We start from the raw sequence: 17,424 nt of genomic DNA, 5'->3' as shown, positions 1-17,424 counted from the left end.
ATGGTAAATAGTGCTTATGTCGGCTCAATCGGAATTGACCTTAACATTTCTATCGCAGAATCTATAACACTTAATTTTACAGATGGATTAGAGCTTTCAATCTTTATGACTAGATGCTTCTTGTATTAATATATTTCCAATATGGGTAAAGACCGTGAACAACCTCTCAAATCAATTGTGTACAATTAATATTATTACATTAGTAAACTTTAAACATGCACACAATTAACATGTATTATTTCTGAATTATGATGCATTTGGAATGTATAACTGTAATTGGATACTTTTTAAAAATCTATTTCGTAGTCCCTTACCAAGATGGCGCAAAATATAACCAACGTTTTGAGTTGTCACAAACTCGGAAGATTACTGAACAAAAACTGCTGTGATAAAAGCACAGCACGGATTATTGCGAAATTGAAAAAAATCGAATTTCTCATTGTCCTGTCTAATTTGCTCCAAAATACTGTAACGACCCTGGGCATGCTTTTGCGGCACAGTCGATAGCGCGCCGGACCTCGGTTTCTCTCCCTGCCAGTTTCATTACACTGGTGGCAGAAGTGATCGGACCTTGCATCCACGACAGTGCGTGTGCTTGGCCGGTGAGGGCGTTCCTGTAAAACGTGGAGCCGCAAACTAGCGCAAGGACGTGCTGAAAGGAGGGAGTGGTGAGGTTTATAAAGCGCGGAAATCGAACCTGCCGCTCGAGCATGCTTTTGCGGCACAGTCGATAGCGCGCCGGACCTCGGACTCGAAGGTCGAAGGTTCGAGACCTGCTCCCTGCCTGTTTCATTACAATACATTTGTGGATGGTTGTTTATTAACACGCGGTAAATGTTCAACTCAAATAATTGTGGCTGTGTGTTTTGCGTCTGTCACGCTTCTGGTTTATGATGTATCCCCCAAAATTACTACTCTTTTTCACGTGATGTTGTCTAGATAATGGTAGGATTTCAATTGTATACTCTTCGCCTCCTGTCTCTTTCTCAAAACCCATTGGAGGAGAAAGCCAGAGGTCCCGCCCCTCTGACCTTCTCCTCCAATGGGATTTGAGAAGGCGAGGAAAAACAATTGAGATTCTCCCAATGTCCATTTTTTTGTCTGAAGATCAATGTTCACTTCACTCTGTGCGGAAGTAGACTGTAGGCTGCTGTACCGCTGAAGGATTTTGAGATTAAGAATTTAGACTTTTCTTCTGTTGAAATTACTTTTCTTCTTCTATTGTTTTAACCCTGCTCAATGCACAGCAAGTTTTTGGCTTTACACGTAAGTAAACTTTGAAACACCCTCAGTCCCCTCCCACCAAATCCCCACAGCTCAAACACACATGTTTAGATTATGTGCATTCTCTCTCTTGAGCTCAGATGTATCTGTTTGGCATCATATACAATGTTACCCAGTTTGACAGTGTGTGTGACAGACAGTGGGTATTGTTTGTGTCTGTTGTGTGTATATATATATATTTTTTTTTACCTTTATTTAACTAGGCAAGTCAGTTAAGAACAAATTCTTATTTTCAATGACGGCCTGTTCAGAGGCAGAACGACAGATTTGTACCTTGTCAGCTCGGGGGTTTGAACTTGCAACCTTCCGGTTACTAGTCCAACACTCTAACCACTGTCGCCCCATGACAGCGTCATGTGTCTATTTGGTGTCAGTGTTGTCTCACAGTGCTGGTCTGTTTTCTTTTAGAGTTATTAGTCAGTTCTCTAGCTGTATTTTTATGAACACCCTCCTGAATAGGTCCCTGATGTAATTGTATTCCAGGTCTGTCTGGCATGTCCTCGGACAGGACCGTGAGGATGCAGCAGCTGCGAGTTGCGGTGGTGGGCGCGGGAGCTGCAGGTCTGTGTGCCGCACGTCACATCTTGTCCCGCCCAGACACCTTCGCCCCACCCGTCGTCTACGAGCTCACGGAACACGTGGGCGGCACATGGTTCTACGAGGAACGCACCGGTAGCTATGACAACGGGCTGCCCATTCACAGCAGCATGTACAGAGACCTCCGGTACAGTAGCACTAACTCCACCCTCTCTTTCTCTCCATGTCTCTGTCTGTCTCTCTCTGACATGACCCAGGTCTTATTTTGTGTGTCTCATATTTTACACTCCCTTAACTCTATGCAGGACCAACCTGCCCAAGGAGGTCATGATGTTCCCTGACTTCCCCTTTGACCCCCAGCTGCCCTCCTTCCTGCCACACCAGGAAGTGCAGAAGTATCTGGAGAGATACTGCCAGAGCCACTGCATCACACCACATATTAGGGTAGGTACCGTCACTCACACACATGGTCCTCTGTCGGGTAGAGAAGGAAGGTACACACTCATCGATTTCAGGTTCTAAAAGGAAAATGTTTATTCCGTTTAACAGGACAAGAGTCTAAAGCCTCTCACCCCATCTCTCCCCCATTCTTTGTTAGTTCAGCGCTGTGGTGGATGAGGTGAGCCCTGTGGTGACAGAGGGTAAAGGACCAATGACGACGTGGGAGGTGACCTCACGTGACAAGTCTGGATCACAGAACACTGAAACTTTTGATTCCGTGTTCATCTGCAGCGGGTAAGAGATGTGCATGTGCTTTAGATATTTACAATGTCTTTTACACCCTAACCCTTAACTCTTGACCCCTGTCTCCTTTCCCTTTAGGCACTACTCTGACCCCCACATCCCATCTATCCCTGGGCTAGAGCGATTTAAAGGTGTACACCACAGTCATCAATCCCTATCCCTCTCTTTCTCTACCTATATCTCATGCCCAGAATTTTCCTGACCATGCAACCTGAACTGGAAAATGTCTTGGCCAGGTTAGGTGTTCAGGAAAAACTCATGGCTTTTATCTCATCTCTTTATCTCCCTCTTTCTCTGAATCTGTATCTCATCCCATCCCCCCGTCTCTCTCTAGGCAAAGTGATCCACAGTCACTCATACCGCCACCCAGAGCCCTTCTCAGGTCAGTCAGTGGTAGTGCTGGGCGCTGGGGCCTCAGGACTTGACATCTCACTAGAACTGGGTCGATCCAACGCCCAGGTGACTCTGAGCCACGGTAAGCCCACCCTGCCCTTTCCTCTGCCCTATGGAGTCCACCAGGCCACCCCTGTGGAGGAGATCCAGGAGGATGGGTCTCTGCGGTTCCAGGATGGGTCCATTACCCAGGCCCAGGTCCTGCTGCTCTGCACGGGCTACAACTTCAGCTACCCTTTCCTGGAGCCAGCCCGATTGGGCCTGGAGGTTCAGGAGCACCTGGTAACCCCGCTCTACAGGTTCCTGATGCCCCCAGCATTCCCCTCACTCTTCATCATAGGCATCTGTAAAATAATCTGCCCCTTCCCCCACTTCCACTGCCAGGTAAGGTTGATGGTGATGTTGATTATCTTATTTTTTTGTGGAACAAAATGTCTGGCTACCCCATCCCTCCCTCACTATATCTTGTTCATTCTCTCTCTTATTGCTTTTTTGTTCTTTCTCTCTCTCTCTATCAATCTCTCTCGCTCTTCCTCAGGTCCAGTTTGCCCTGGCAGTGCTGGAGGGCTCCGTGGCCCTGCCATCGCTGGCTGAGATGGAAGAGGAGGCCCAGGGAGAGATGGCGAGGAAGGTGGAGAGGGGGGTGCAGCTCAGACATATGCTGAAGATGGACAAGGAACAGTGGGGTTATGCCCAGACCTTAGCTCAGACTGGGAGGTTTGCCCCTCTACCCCCAGTCACACAGAGCCTGTATGAGGAGGTATGGAGGCAGAGACAGGTTCACCCACAGAACTACCGGCAGGTGAACTATCGACTCGTCAGTGACACACAGTGGGAGGAACAGGAACTGCATGCTGGTGAATGAGGAGGAGAGGAAAGTAGAGGTTAGGAATAGGATAGGAGGAGAGGAAATGACTGAGCATCCCTGGATAAATGGACAGAATTATGTAGGCCTTTCACTGAAATGTTACATTAAAATAAATTATGTAAAAGTATGCTATTTCACCCACAATCCTTTAGATAATGTTAGTAGCCTAGCCTATAACAAATGCACCTCGGCAGCTTTTCTTTCACTTATTGTAAACAGAAAACATGTCATATCTCTGTCAGATTTCTCAATATTGAATTATTTGTAGGATATTTTATATCAATACACTCCTTAATGAAATTTTCAAAATGTATTTCCAATGCCAAAATTGCCAAGCTCCAAGGAAATAAAAAAATGCATATGGAAATATTAGAAACCCAATTTGTCCACTTTTTTTAATGACTATTTTAGTTTATTTAGGATTTCCCTCTTATAATTCGAATGGCATGAATGTAACAATAGCCATCTGGCCTGCATGTCAGGCTATTTTAAAAGACATTGAGATATGTATGTTTCAGTTTTTCTCCAAATGCTGTAATATATAGTGGGTGACTTTCTCTCCCGGGTTTCCCCATCTGGTTTGAGTAGTCATATCCCATAATGTTGAAATTGGACACTAATTAAGAGTACATTCTTAACCTTTATAACCCTCCTTTACAATTGTTTCTAGTTCGAAATGTAGAACCAGAGCCAGACCACACCCGATTGTTTTAATCTTAAATAGATATCGCATGTAATTTCAACACTTCCAGGAATCCGAAGCATCGCTATTTAAAAGGGATAGGCGCCGAGGGATGTAGTGGCACATTGGATGTAGGAAAAGCGGGCGTATCTTTCCCGGCTGCAGAAGGTAGAGGTTAAACAAAAACTGTGGGAACGGGTCAGAGGAAAGAGGGGGGCGGGAGGAATGGGAAAGGGTACAGTAGAAAGGCAGGCAGGGTGTTTTCATACTTAAAGGAAGAGTTAAATCAGAAGTCAATAGCTTATTGTGAGTTATTAAAACGATTGCCCACACCGCCGAGAACTGGGAAACCGAAAGTTATCTAATTATATAAGACATAAACAAGAGAAGGAGACCTCAATGTCGGGAATAGGACACGGTCTGGAATAGGTAAGTCAAAGTATCCGCTTGCCACCAGCCCCCCTCAATATTCAAATTATAAACAAGAAATCTTTAATGGTGTGTGTGGCATACATGTGCGTTATATCAAAGGAGAAGAGATACTTTGTATTCAACGTGTCGTACGCGCGTTCCAGGCAGCACGTTCATGGCAAGAACTCGTTCTACAGTCAGAGTGAGTCTGAAAAGTATTTAAAATGCAACCTTTTAAAACAGATTGGGAATTTTCCGGTGTAGGCTAGTGCATGCGTACTTCCGAGTTTAGATCATGGGAAAGATTTTTTTTTTAAATCACTATTACGAAATAGACTAGTCTCGCCTACAGTTCAGTCAGTGTTTTTCGAACTTCTCTAAGGAATGCTTTGTTTTTCTCCTGAGTAGGCTATCTTGGTATCCTATTGTTGATACATTCTGCTTTATCCTGTAGCAAGATTGTGCACATTGTATAATGATCTTGGCAGCTTCTTTTTGATGCTATATATATCTTTTTTTTATTTTTTTTATACAGTGGGGCAAAAAAGTATTTAGTCAGCCACCAATTGTGCAAGTTCTCCCACTTAAAAAGATGAGAGGCCTGTAATTTTCATCATAGGTACACTTCAACTATGACAGACAAAAGGAGAAAAAAAATCCAGAAAATCACATTGTAGGATTTTTTATGAATTTATTTCCAAATTATGGTGGAAAATAAGTATTTGGTCAATAACAAAAGTTTATCTCAATACTTTGTTATATACCCTTTGTTGGCAATGACAGAGGTCAAACGTTTTCTGTAAGTCTTCACAAGGTTTTCACACACTGTTGCTGGTATTTTGGCCCATTCCTCCATGCAGATCTCCTCTAGAGCAGGGATGTTTTGGGGCTGTTGCTGGGCAACACGGACTTTCAACTCTCTCCAAAGATTTTCTATGGGGGTGAGATCTGGAGACTGGCTAGGCCACTCCAGGACCTTGAAATGCTTCTTACGAAGCCACTCCTTCGTTGCTAGTGTAACGGATGTGAAACGGCTAGCTTAGTTAGCGGTGTGCGCTAAATAGCGTTTCAATCGGTGACGTCACTTGCTCTGAGACCTTGAAGTAGTAGTTCCCCTTGCTCTGCAAGGGCCGCGGCTTTTGTGGAGCGATGGGTAACGATGCTTCGAGGGTGACTGTTGTTGTTGTGTGCAGAGAGTCCCTGGTTCGCGCCCGGGTATGGGCGAGGGGACGGTCTAAAGTTATACTGTTACACTCGGGCGGTGTGTTTGGGATCATTGTCATGCTGAAAGACCCAGCCATGTTTCATCTTCAATGCCCTTGCTGATGGGAGGAGGTTTTCACTCAAAATCTCACGATACATTCATTCTTTCCTTTACACGGATCAGTCGTCCTGGTCCCTTTGCAGAAAAACAGCCCCAAAGCATGACGTTTCCACCCCCATGCTTCACAGGAGGTATGGTGTTCTTTGGATGCAACTCAGCATTCTTTGTCCTCCAAACACGACGAGTTGAGTTATTACCAAAAAGTTATATTTTGGTTTCATCTGACCATATTCCATTCTCCCAATCTTCTTCTGGATCATCCAAATGCTCTCTAGCAAACTTCAGACGGGCCTGGACATGTACTGGCTTAAGCAGGGGGACACGTCTGGCACTGCAGGATTTGAGTCCCTGGCGGCGTAGTGTGTTACTGATGGTAGGCTTTGTTACTTTGGTCCCAGCTCTCTGCAGGTCATTCACTAGGTCCCCCCGTGTGGTTCTGGGATTTTTGCTCACCGTTCTTGTGATCATTTTGACCCCACGGGGTGAGATCTTGCGTGGAGCCCCAGATCGAGGGAGATTATCAGTGGACTTGTATGTCTTCCATTTCCTAATAATTGCTCCCACAGTTGATTTCTTCAAACCAAACTGCTTACCTATTGCAGATTCAGTCTTCCCAGCCTGGTGCAGGTCTACAATTATGTTTCTGGTGTCCTTTGACAGCTTTTTTGTCTTGGCCATAGTGGAGTTTGGAGTGTGACTGTTTGAGGTTGTGGACAGGTGTCTTTTATACTGATAACAAGTTCAAACAGGTGCCATTAATACAGGTAACGAGTGGAGGACAGAGGAGCCTCTTAATGTAGAAGTTACAGGTCTGTGAGTGCCAGAAATCTTGCTTGTTTGTAGGTGACCAAATACTTATTTTCCACCATAATTTGCAAATAAATTCATAAAAAATCCTACAATGTGATTTTCAGGAATTTTTTTTCTCCTTTTGTCTGTCATAGTTGAAGTGTACCTATGATAAAAATTACAGGCCTCATCTTTTTATGTGGGAGATCTTGCACAATTGGTGGCTGACTAAATACTTTTTTGCCCCACTGTATATATCAGAGACCACCCAGGCAGGGTGTCACTTTATGCCAAATTAAAATGAATCAAATCCTCTTCCTTGACCTCCCTTTCTCTGCCATCTGCCCACAACAACAGGGTGAAGGATGGAGGGAGATACAGAGACAGCAGAGGAGAAGGAGGGTGATGACACAGAGCTGTCTGGTGAGGAAGGGGTAGGGCAACTTCACCAGAGCGGAGGGTCCTCGGATAAAGACCAGGACCTACCCATCATGCAGTGGGAGGACCTGAGCCTGCGTATCGCCGAGCTAGAGAAACAGGAGGAGGAGAGGAGGGAGAGGGCAAAGGTCAGAGGGCATAAAGAGAGGGAGTAGACGTGTTTGTGCTCTGCCCTTAACGACAGATCTGAGATTGGCTCATCTGCCCCAAATCAAGACCTTAACAATTAGCGGGAACAGCACAACATTGACCTTAGCTCAGAATCTAGGGGTAACTTCATCCTACTTCTCTCTTTGCCTTACACATGTGACTGTCATCTACTATTAGGCTGAAAGCTGGAGCCCGAGATCCCAGTAATAACCTCTGTTAATAAGATGATAGGAATAACACCCTGAGAACCCCTGGCATTAAAGCTGAACTTGTCTGTTTGAAAAAGACTGCAGAGATGGGTGTAATGACACCCATACACTCTTAAATACCCCACCACCACACATCTCCACCCCTTCCCTCCTCCCATGTCATCTCTCCATCCCTGATCCCTCCCTCTATTCCTCTCTTTCAGAGTACGAGTGGGTCAGAACAGGGGAGTGTGTCAGGGGGCTGGGCGGAGGAGAGGCAGGGTGGGCTTTGGAGGAGAGAGGAATGGGAGGAGGAGGACTATGGAAGGTGTCGAGTTACTGTTTTCTCATCTAGGTAACAAATGTCAAAAATCTCATCAACTTCATTCTGTATTCTCTGAAACCATCTAATTTCTGTTCTTTCTGTTCATCAAATCAAATCAAATTTATTTATATAGCCCTTCGTACATCAGCTGATATCTCAAAGTGCTGTACAGAAACCCAGCCTAAAACCCCAAACAGCAAGCAATGCAGGTGTAGAAGCACGGTGGCTAGGAAAAACTCCCTAGAAAGGCCAATACCTAGGAAGAAACCTAGAGAGGAACCAGGCTATGTGGGGTGGCCAGTCCTCTTCTGGCTGTGCCGGGTGGAGATTATAACAGAACATGGCCAAGATGTTCAAATGTTCATAAATGACCAGCATGGTCGAATAATAATAAGGCAGAACAGTTGAAACTGGAGCAGCAGCACAGTCAGGTGGAAGTTGAAACTGGAGCAGCAGCATGGCCAGGTGGACTGGGGACAGCAAGGAGTCATCATGTCAGGTAGTCCTGGGGCATGGTCCTAGGGCTCAGGTCAGTTGAAACTGGAACAGCAGCATGGCCAGGTGGACTGGGGACAGCAAGGAGTCATCATGTCAGGTAGTCCTGGGGCATGGTCCTAGGGCTCAGGTCCTCCGAGAGAGAGAAAGAAAGAGAGAAGGAGAGAATTAGAGAACGCACACTTAGATTCACACAGGACACCGAATAGGACAGGAGAAGTACTCCAGATATAACAAACTGACCCCAGCCCCCCGACACAAACTACTGCAGCATAAATACTGGAGGCTGAGACAGGAGGGGTCAGGAGACACTGTGGCCCCATCCGAGGACCCCCCCGGATGCAATTGTTGCCTTTTCCTTTTCTTGTTACAGATTCCACAATCACAGAAATCTACAGTTATGCTACACCAACAACAGTGAGAGCGAGGATGATGATACGGAGGAGGGGGCTGGCAAAGAGGTGAGCGATTCCCTCCTGTATTATAGTCTAGCTCAAGACTGGGACAAAAACCTACACACATTGCGGCACTCTAGGACGAGGTGTGAAGAACTCTGTTCTACAGTGATGTATCATTCATTCATCCATCAGGGTTGGGGTCAATTACATTTAAATTCCAGTCAATTCAGGAGGTACACTGAAATTCCACTTCCAACTCTCTTCAATGCTTTTCAATTATGAAAATTTTGAATTGAAATTTGGTTTACTTTCGGAATTGACTGGAATTTAAATGGAATTGACCCCAACCCTGGCATCCATACTCATGCTATTTTGTGTTTCCTGTTTACTGTCAGGGTTCTAAAGAGGCAGGTAGCCATGGTTACCATCCCTCTGGCCTGAAGCTGGAGGTGAGGGCCGCACTGAGTGCGCTTAAAAACAAGCTGCTCGCTGAACAGAAAGAGAAGGAGGTAAGAAGGATGGAGAAGGGAGACAGAGGAAAACACTGAGCATTGTCTGAGAGGTGAAGATTGGTATGTGTGAATAATTCCTGTGTGTGTGTCTCAGCACCTCGCCTGTGTGATCACTAAGAGGAAGCATCTGGAATGCTGTGACCTGCAGATCTGCTCAATACAACAGCTCAGTTCCCTCAGGACCTCACTCAACCATGACATACACGGTCAGTAGGCGGTCACTACATGGAAATCTTGGTCATTACATGGGGAAAAGTGGTTATTACATGGTAATAACTTGTTAGTAAGTGCACTGGCATGTGAGTGCTTGCTGTACAGTTTGTGCATTTTTGGCTCTATGTATTTATGCCTTGTTGTTGTGCTTTGCATGTGACAATAGTAGTAATATTAGTAATATTCTATTCTATTCTTGTAGACCTGAGCTCTGAGTTGGTGGGTCACCTGTTGATAAGGGACCAGCTGAGGACCAAACAGGATGCCATGCTCCTGGATGTACAGGATCTGACATAATGTTGACCCACAGGTGCACAGGATGTGACATCACCACTGCCATGGACAGGGTACCAGGACAGGAAGTCATTGTGACCAATAGTGGATAAAGTGATTTTGGCCCAGATATGCCACTATGAGACTGTCAGAAGTATTGCCATTGTTGCCTACTCAACATGATTTTTCATAAAGGAGAAATGTTGATTATGAGCAACTGATGAGCAACATCTTGGACCGGTGTCATAATACAATCCATATTTCTCAGACAGGGTATGGATAACTTTCTCTTCATCATCCCCACCTGATCTTGACCAGCGTAATATTCATCATCATTAGTGGAGAGAGTACTGTACTAGGACCTGTTTTGACTTACGCATGCACTTAACCAAAAATATTTAATATCAGAAAGAGGGTTTTAAGCCATTTGTGATGTTGTTTGAAACATCTCTAGTAATATCTGACTCATAGTCTTTTGGCTGTGGTAAGAAAGTCCTATTTATCTTGGGGGTGTCAGATGGAGAACCTTCACAGCCATATTGTAACCCAACATTCAATGAGTTATATCATTTACATATATGAGGGATACCGCTTTGCATAAGTTTTATTGTGTAAGCATTGCAATATCCTTGATTTACTAATTTAAGGGAATTGTCCACTTATAGCCTGTATAAAACAAGCTAAGGAGTTACATATTCAGGCTAGAGCGAACTGTCCTGTAACTATTTGGTAGAGAAGTTTCTTTGTTGCTAATTATCCTCTATTATGTATACTATAAGCCTCATGTAGTTGTTGATGTAAGGGGATTGTCCGCATAGTGCCAATAAGCCTGTGGGTATTGCCATTATGTATTTTATGATATATCTGGTTTGCAGCCATAACTACCACCAGCATAGGAAACTACAAAGCTGCAATTGGTCGATTGACTCCATGCCAGCATAGCCCGAAAATATTTTGTGTTTCTCAGATTGTTCTGGCAATTCTCACATAGAAACTTTATTGGGATGAAGGATGTTTGATGTACTTTTTACATTTGTAACACAAATGAGATTTTTGAAACGTATCATGATGGAAGTGGCAATTTTAGGCCCTTTTTAATCCTATGCATGACAACACCTTGGTGTCATTATACCCCTAATAGCTCTAAAATATGGACTGTCATTACATTCTGAAATACAATTTTTCACATTCATTTATTCAAGATTAAAACTATTAATATTATCTCAAAAGTACCCTTTTTGATTTTGTTCAGTTTTAGACATTGTTTTGAACAATCTATTTTACTAGCACATCACATTTCCAGAGTGGGCTCTGTTACTTTTAAAGTTATGATTCAAAGGGAACTCCTTCTGCTGGTGATTTGCTGAATGTGCAATCCTACAGTAGGGCTGTGATTGGTTAATTAACTATAATGTATTCTTTGTATTCTGAACAATAATATAAACGCAACATGTAAAGGTTTGGTCCCATGTTTCATCAGCTGAAATAAATTATCCCAGAAATGTTCCATACGCACAAAAAGCTTAATTATCTCAAATTCTGTGCAAAATTTGTTTACAACCCTGTTAGTGAGCGTTTATCTTTTGCCAATATAATCCATCCACCTGACAGGTGTGGCATATCAAGAATCTGATTAAACCACATGAACATTACACAGGTGAACCTTGTGCTGGGGGACAATAAAAGGCCACCCTAAAATGTGCAGTTATGTCCCATAACACAATGTCACAGATGTCTCAAGTTTTGAGGGATTGCAGGAATTTCCACTAGAGCTGTTGCCAGGGAATTGAATGTTAATTTCTCTAGGACCTCCACATCTGGCTTCTTTACCTGCGGGATCGTCTGAGGGTGGGATTGCTGACGAGTATTTCTGTCTGTAATAAAGCCCTATATAAAGAAACGTATTCTGATTGGCTGGGCCTGGCTCCCAAGTGGGTGGACCTATGCCCTCCCATTTATTTAAATTGACTGAATTCCTTATGAAATGTAACTCAGTAAAATAATTGAAATTGTTGCATATTGCGTTTATATTTTTGTTCATTATATAACATTTATAATTTATTCAAAAGTGGTAGAGAGCCCACTCTGGGAATGTGATGTTTAAAAAGTATATTCTTCCAAACAATGTGTCTAAAAATAAGCTAAACCAAAAAGGGTACTTTTGAGATATTAATAATGAATATAATATCTTACCTGGTTTTCTGGTGATATGAAAGATTGTCCTTTGTCATTTTAAAATATACCAGCCTGTTTCTTCCCTCTTGTATTTGTCCTGCTATCACAGTTCATTGTTTCATCATACTACAAATACACACGATTATTGGAAGTACCACATATAATAATTGCTAGTAAAGACACAAGAGGTAATAAGGCCAGGATATTTTCCTGACCACAAGTTACAGGCCCAGAGTCTTTCCTCTTCAAGTCACATGATCAGGAAAAACTCCTGGCCTTATTACCTCTTGTGTCTTAACTAGCAATTATTATATGTGGTACTTCCAATAATCGTGTGTATTTGTAGTATGATGAAACAATGAATTATTTTAGCAGATTCAAGGCCATGGGAAAGAGGTGAATGCTATGAAGTAACATTGAACTTTTTAATCTCTGAAGTATTATTCCTTATTAACTTTTTTTTAAACGTATAATTTTGCATTCAATAAACCTTGTAAGGTTATTCAATGTTGTGTGCTGTCACTGTGTTTGTCTTTGCTGCTGCTAGCACACCATACAATATTTCCAATATTTGTTCAAATCTATAGTTTAAGTGCTTGCGTGCGAGTGAGTAAACGTGTGTGTACCAGTGGGACCTTCAGTTGACTAGCTCAGCACTAATGATTGAGAGGACAACAACAGAGGAATAGGGAGGGAGAGATGAGATGAGGATGAAGAAAAACTGAGGTAGGAGGATATTAGCGCAACAGAGTCAGGGATGCATGACCTGCACCAGATGAGAGCTAGAGAGAGCAGGAGGAGGAGAGGAGGAAAATAATAATGTGAAAGGTGAGAGAAAGTTACTGTTACTGTATGCTAACTGTTTTACTGATGAGTTCATTGGCTACGAGGACAAAGGCAAGAGGGAAGAAACAGGCTGGTATATTTTAAAGTGACAAAGGACAATCTTTCAAAACACCAGAAAACCAAGTAAGATATTATATTTGTACACATTAAATACGCAGAAATATCAACACCACCACAAACATACAGAGAACGATGAATGAGGATTTTCCTTCCTGCTGTAAGATTTACAATGATGTAAATATCCAATTTACACACATTTTGGATTTGACAAAAGGGTTCATGAAAAATGTCAATAAACATAAATCGAAGTGTTGATAATTCAATGTTGTAGTAACATTCCAGTAGTAGAGCATGCAGCTGCCTGCTTGTATTGGGTTTCCGTTCTGCATATCTGTCTGAATGGATATGAATTATTTACAGTGCCAGCGAAGGTCATAGGAGTAAGACCCTGTGTCGATCGGGACCAAGACACTTTTACCTGCACCCTCCCCAGCACCAAGATGCTACATCTTCCTTTAAATGTTCAGATCCACTTGTTATTAGAAAGATATCAATAAGAAGGCTTCTGGAATAACTAACCAAGGCCAGGAGAGAGTTCTGTGTGATAAACACTCCCAACATAGAAGGTAAACATGAGGGAGCTAAACATTGATCACATAAACAACATTTTCCAACTAATTTAGCTTCTCAACAGGAAATGTAAATTATTATGTGGATTATAATGAATGGACATTCTTTGTAAAGGTTGATGCATTTTTCATTAGGGCAAATCAAATTACAAACCTTTGAAGCTTTTTTAAAGCTGAAATACACTGCAAGTTTGCATTTCCTGCTGCAGGAAAATTCCTGCAACAAATGGATGACCAAATGAAGATACGGCATCTGTAGGTTATGAGGAATGACTCAACGAATAAGCAGGGTTAAAGTACATGTGATTGTTTGAGTGAGTTTGCGTAATTCATTATGTAGGTTGAACATTATACAGTTAAGTAACAATGCAATTATATACTGACATGCAATGTCAGAGTAGAACTACAGGGAAATTGTTTAACTGTTAAAGGGTCACAATGAGGGTCTAGGGACCTACATTCATGTTCAAGGCATCATCGGGACACAATTGGCATCTAAAGATTCAGTACTTCTTCGTAAGGTTAAGAGTAAATCAGAGGTCGATACTGATTCCCAGCAAGATTAAATGGGCAGAACCATCTGTATTAAGGTCGCCATAAGGTGAGTACAGCCAGGACTTCCAGGGGCCTGCCTGTTGCATAAATCCAGATGAGTGTTTCAGGGCAGAGCAGAGTGGAGCAGGCTGCTGAAATCAAGTGGGTCAGCCAGCTGCCTGGTCTCACTCCATAAATATAGGCTTTGTGAAACAAACTTAGAGGGACTTCACAATTAGTAGACTTTGCTCAAAAATACCCTTGGCTATACATATTACTGCATTGTAAACTTGCAAACTTGTCATGTCTCAACCACTACCTCTGGAAGTAGCGCATGACACTCACCTGACAGTTACCGCCCTCTAAGCAGGACAGTGTAAACAGAATTGTATTGTTGAGCCAACACTCCTACAGTACAAATTTCACATGTACATATGTTTTCCTTATTGTTAAGACTTGTTTTATTGAGTTTTTACCTGGAATTGTAATAACAGCCTGTAACATTCTGAAATTGTCACCGTACCTTTAAATCTCAACTGTATTTTTTCTGTTTCTTTGCTTGACTGCTTAACTAGCAGGAGTTAGCTGTGTATTGTCAGCTAATGTGTACGGAGGAGAAAATTAACCCTTTAATTATCTGCACATGCTTGTCAATTGTGGCATTATTCAAGAGTGAAATATGGTTTGGTTGCATTATTCAACTGTGTAATAGCTATGTTTTAGAAGAAAAGTTGCTTGGATTATTACATATTTTTTGCTTACTGGCTAGTGGCTACTGTGATATTTACACTGCGGTCAAGTGAGCCGACACTCGCAAAAAGCAGTCAAGCCATTAGCGCTTCATCTGCTCTTTCAACCAATTGATTGGTCAAATGTTGAACGTCTATTTTTCCATATATAGACAATACCCTATGTGTTTTAATAAAATAAATTATTGAGCTTGTCTGATGCTTTAAGCTCACTGTTTGATGAAATTACACGCAAATGACTCAAGAGGGAGCCAGAGATCAAGATAACAAGAAGAGGGAGAACTGAAGCTGTCCTGACCATTCTCCTCCCGCTCCTACTGGCTTTTGTAGATTCTGCCATTACTCTCCTGAAGTTGCCGGTAATAGGCTACACAAGGAGTCGGTAAACTTTCTAATGTGGAATGCCAATTTATCTTACAATTTCTACCGATATGTGTGCCAGTTATGGTTTTCATATACACATTTTCGTGGAACAGACTTTATAATAATGTCCTCGTAACTCAAAATCATTGTCATATGGTTCATTAAAATTCTGTCCAAATCTAAATGAAAATTCTACAAACCAAAAATTTTACTTCTACTGGCATTGCCAACTACAGTTTGTAAAAATAGCTTATAAAGCCAACAAATAAAAACATTTCAGCCTGCAGGCAGAAAGTATCCTGATAAAAATAAATATCACATTGGCTATGCATGGACTGTCTGCAACGAACTTAAAACATATCAACTATTAACTTGGGTCCAGCCTAAACCTGCTTGCAACATTGGGATCCCTGGACAGACAAAGCTGTAGGCTATTTGTTCAAGGGGTAAGAAGTAATCAGGTAGGCCTATTTTATGATGTTTCCACTGGATCAGAGCATGACATTTTTCCCTTTCATACTGAGTGGTTATCGAAAGGGAAAGAGCTGGAAAGATGTTTCAAATACATTGAGGAATTATTGTCATTCTCAATGGATGTACAAACAGACTTTGTTTGCTTGCTGTTTGAGGTGAAGAAAACATTACTCTAACAAGCTCCAGAGCTCATTAGTGGTTGTGCATTAAGCCAATCAGAAATACCTTCAGATCCCCAAATGGGAACATTTATATGCCTACATTTGCACGCAAACCAGGCAGCCTATAGGCCTACTTTTATGCATAATCAGGTGCGCATCCTTACTCCACATTGTCAGGAGGCTCCAAACAAAAGACAATGACTAAATTGACAAAACTCGTAAATGGAATAAAACCAAAACGTGTTTATCAAAAGTGTAGCATAGATTGTGCGCTCTGCAAACAACATGTCCAGTCCGACAATGAGAATGGTAAAATCTAGAATAATAATATATTGAATGCATTAACAGACATTACCATAACCAAACAAACACTGTAGATTAGCTCCTTTAGATTGGATTGGCTCCTTTACTGGCAAGTCGTTGGTGTTCAGCTAACCACGGTTTGTGGTCATCGGCTATCCTTTGGCTCGAAAGTCTATCGCCAGTTCTGTACGGCGCAGCGCGGCTCGGAGCGGAGCATACCGGACCAATTTTTCTCTCCATGTCCCTGGATTTCGACTGCTCTCTGGACATTCATGCCCGGATCTCACAGCTAGCTAGCTGCTATCCGTGTGACTATCGGCCTTCGTCGATTCCGGAGCAAACATCAATTGTTCCGGAGCTAGCAAGCTCCGTCAATCACCCCTGAGTTCCATCAATCGCACCTGGGCTGCAGTCGCCTATCCGGACCCGTTTTGCTGCCTTCGCGGAGCCCCACCGGGCCTTCACAACTGGACTGCCGACGTTATCTACCCGAAGGAGTTATTCGGCTGGCTCCTCCGTCGCGACGTTACCTGAACGCCCATCTGCGGCCTGCTAACCGTTAGCTGTCTTACCGGCTGCTATCTGAATAGACAATCGGACAATTTTTTTATTATTTTTATTATTATTATTATGTTTTCTTCTTGGGCCTCTATAACTATATCTATTGTTTTTATTTTTGTTGTTGTTGTGTGATTTGGATTGATCCCCTCTACCACACGGAACCCCACTAATCTACTGACGGAGTGCAGGAGGTGGCTAACAACAGACCTCCATCCTATGCTAGCTTGCTACCGATGCCCTGGCCAGCTGTCTAAATCACCAACCAACCTCTCCACTCACCGGACCCTTTTGATCACTCGACTAAGCATGCCTCTCCTTAATGTCAATATGTCTTGTCCATTTCTGTTCTGGTTAGTGTTTATTGGCTTATTTCACTGTAGAGCCTCTAGTCCTGCTCACTATACCTTATCCAACCTATTAGTTCCACCACCCACACATGCAATGACATCTCCTGGTTTCAACGATGTTTCTAGAGACATTATCTCTCTCTTCATCACTCAATACCTAGGTTTACCTCCACTGTATTCACATCCTACCATACATTTGTCTGTACATTATACCTTGATGCTATTTTATCGCCCCCAGAAACCTCCTTTTACTCTATG

At 42.7% G+C, this 17,424-nt stretch overlaps 2 protein-coding genes across 5 annotated transcripts; both read left to right on the top strand.

The window, feature by feature from the left end:
- The first annotated feature begins 647 nt into the window (after positions 1-647).
- On the top strand, positions 648-4,197 carry LOC109873460 (flavin-containing monooxygenase FMO GS-OX4). Of its 2 annotated transcripts, none has more exons than XM_031808488.1 (7): positions 648-830; positions 1,768-2,008; positions 2,127-2,265; positions 2,420-2,556; positions 2,644-2,696; positions 2,900-3,342; positions 3,497-4,197. In XM_031808488.1, exons 2-7 carry the CDS (start codon positions 1,779-1,781, stop codon positions 3,821-3,823), a joined length of 1,329 nt encoding a protein of 442 aa, XP_031664348.1. In that variant the 5' UTR covers positions 648-830; positions 1,768-1,778; the 3' UTR covers positions 3,824-4,197. The 2 variants fall into 2 exon arrangements, with proteins under 2 accessions (XP_031664348.1, XP_020320704.1); XM_020465115.2 differs by lacking the exon at positions 648-830 and adding an exon at positions 1,090-1,266.
- Positions 4,198-4,296: 99 nt separating this feature from the next.
- LOC109873211 (schwannomin-interacting protein 1) lies at positions 4,297-12,706 on the top strand. Of its 3 annotated transcripts, none has more exons than XM_020464817.2 (8): positions 4,297-4,937; positions 5,084-5,121; positions 7,390-7,598; positions 8,033-8,163; positions 9,002-9,089; positions 9,422-9,535; positions 9,633-9,744; positions 9,954-12,706. In XM_020464817.2, the coding sequence occupies exons 3-8, from the start codon at positions 7,398-7,400 to the stop codon at positions 10,046-10,048; spliced, it is 741 nt and encodes a 246-aa protein (XP_020320406.1). In that variant the 5' UTR covers positions 4,297-4,937; positions 5,084-5,121; positions 7,390-7,397; the 3' UTR covers positions 10,049-12,706. The 3 variants fall into 3 exon arrangements, with proteins under 3 accessions (XP_020320406.1, XP_020320405.1, XP_020320404.1); XM_020464816.2 differs by having other exon boundaries at positions 5,040-5,121; XM_020464815.2 differs by lacking the exon at positions 5,084-5,121.
- The last annotated feature ends 4,718 nt before the right edge of the window (positions 12,707-17,424 follow it).

This window comes from Oncorhynchus kisutch, linkage group LG28 (genome assembly GCF_002021735.2).
Source record: "Oncorhynchus kisutch isolate 150728-3 linkage group LG28, Okis_V2, whole genome shotgun sequence".
Lineage (NCBI taxonomy): Eukaryota > Metazoa > Chordata > Actinopteri > Salmoniformes > Salmonidae > Oncorhynchus > Oncorhynchus kisutch.
The sequence above is the reverse complement of the archived record's forward strand: the minus strand, read 5'-3'. Positions and strand labels throughout refer to the sequence as shown.

Coding starts and splice junctions, on each gene's coding strand:
- LOC109873460 (XM_031808488.1), top strand. CDS start 1,779: ATGTCCTCGGACAGGACCGTGAGGATGCAGCAGCTGCGAGTTGCGGTG. Junction 2,557..2,643: donor TCCGTGTTCATCTGCAGCGG/GTAAGAGATGTG, acceptor CTTTCCCTTTAG/GCACTACTCTGACCCCCACA. Junction 2,697..2,899: donor TGGGCTAGAGCGATTTAAAG/GTGTACACCACA, acceptor GTCTCTCTCTAG/GCAAAGTGATCCACAGTCAC.
- LOC109873211 (XM_020464815.2), top strand. CDS start 7,398: ATGGAGGGAGATACAGAGACAGCAGAGGAGAAGGAGGGTGATGACACA. Junction 8,164..9,001: donor GTTACTGTTTTCTCATCTAG/GTAACAAATGTC, acceptor TTCTTGTTACAG/ATTCCACAATCACAGAAATC. Junction 9,536..9,632: donor CTGAACAGAAAGAGAAGGAG/GTAAGAAGGATG, acceptor TGTGTGTCTCAG/CACCTCGCCTGTGTGATCAC.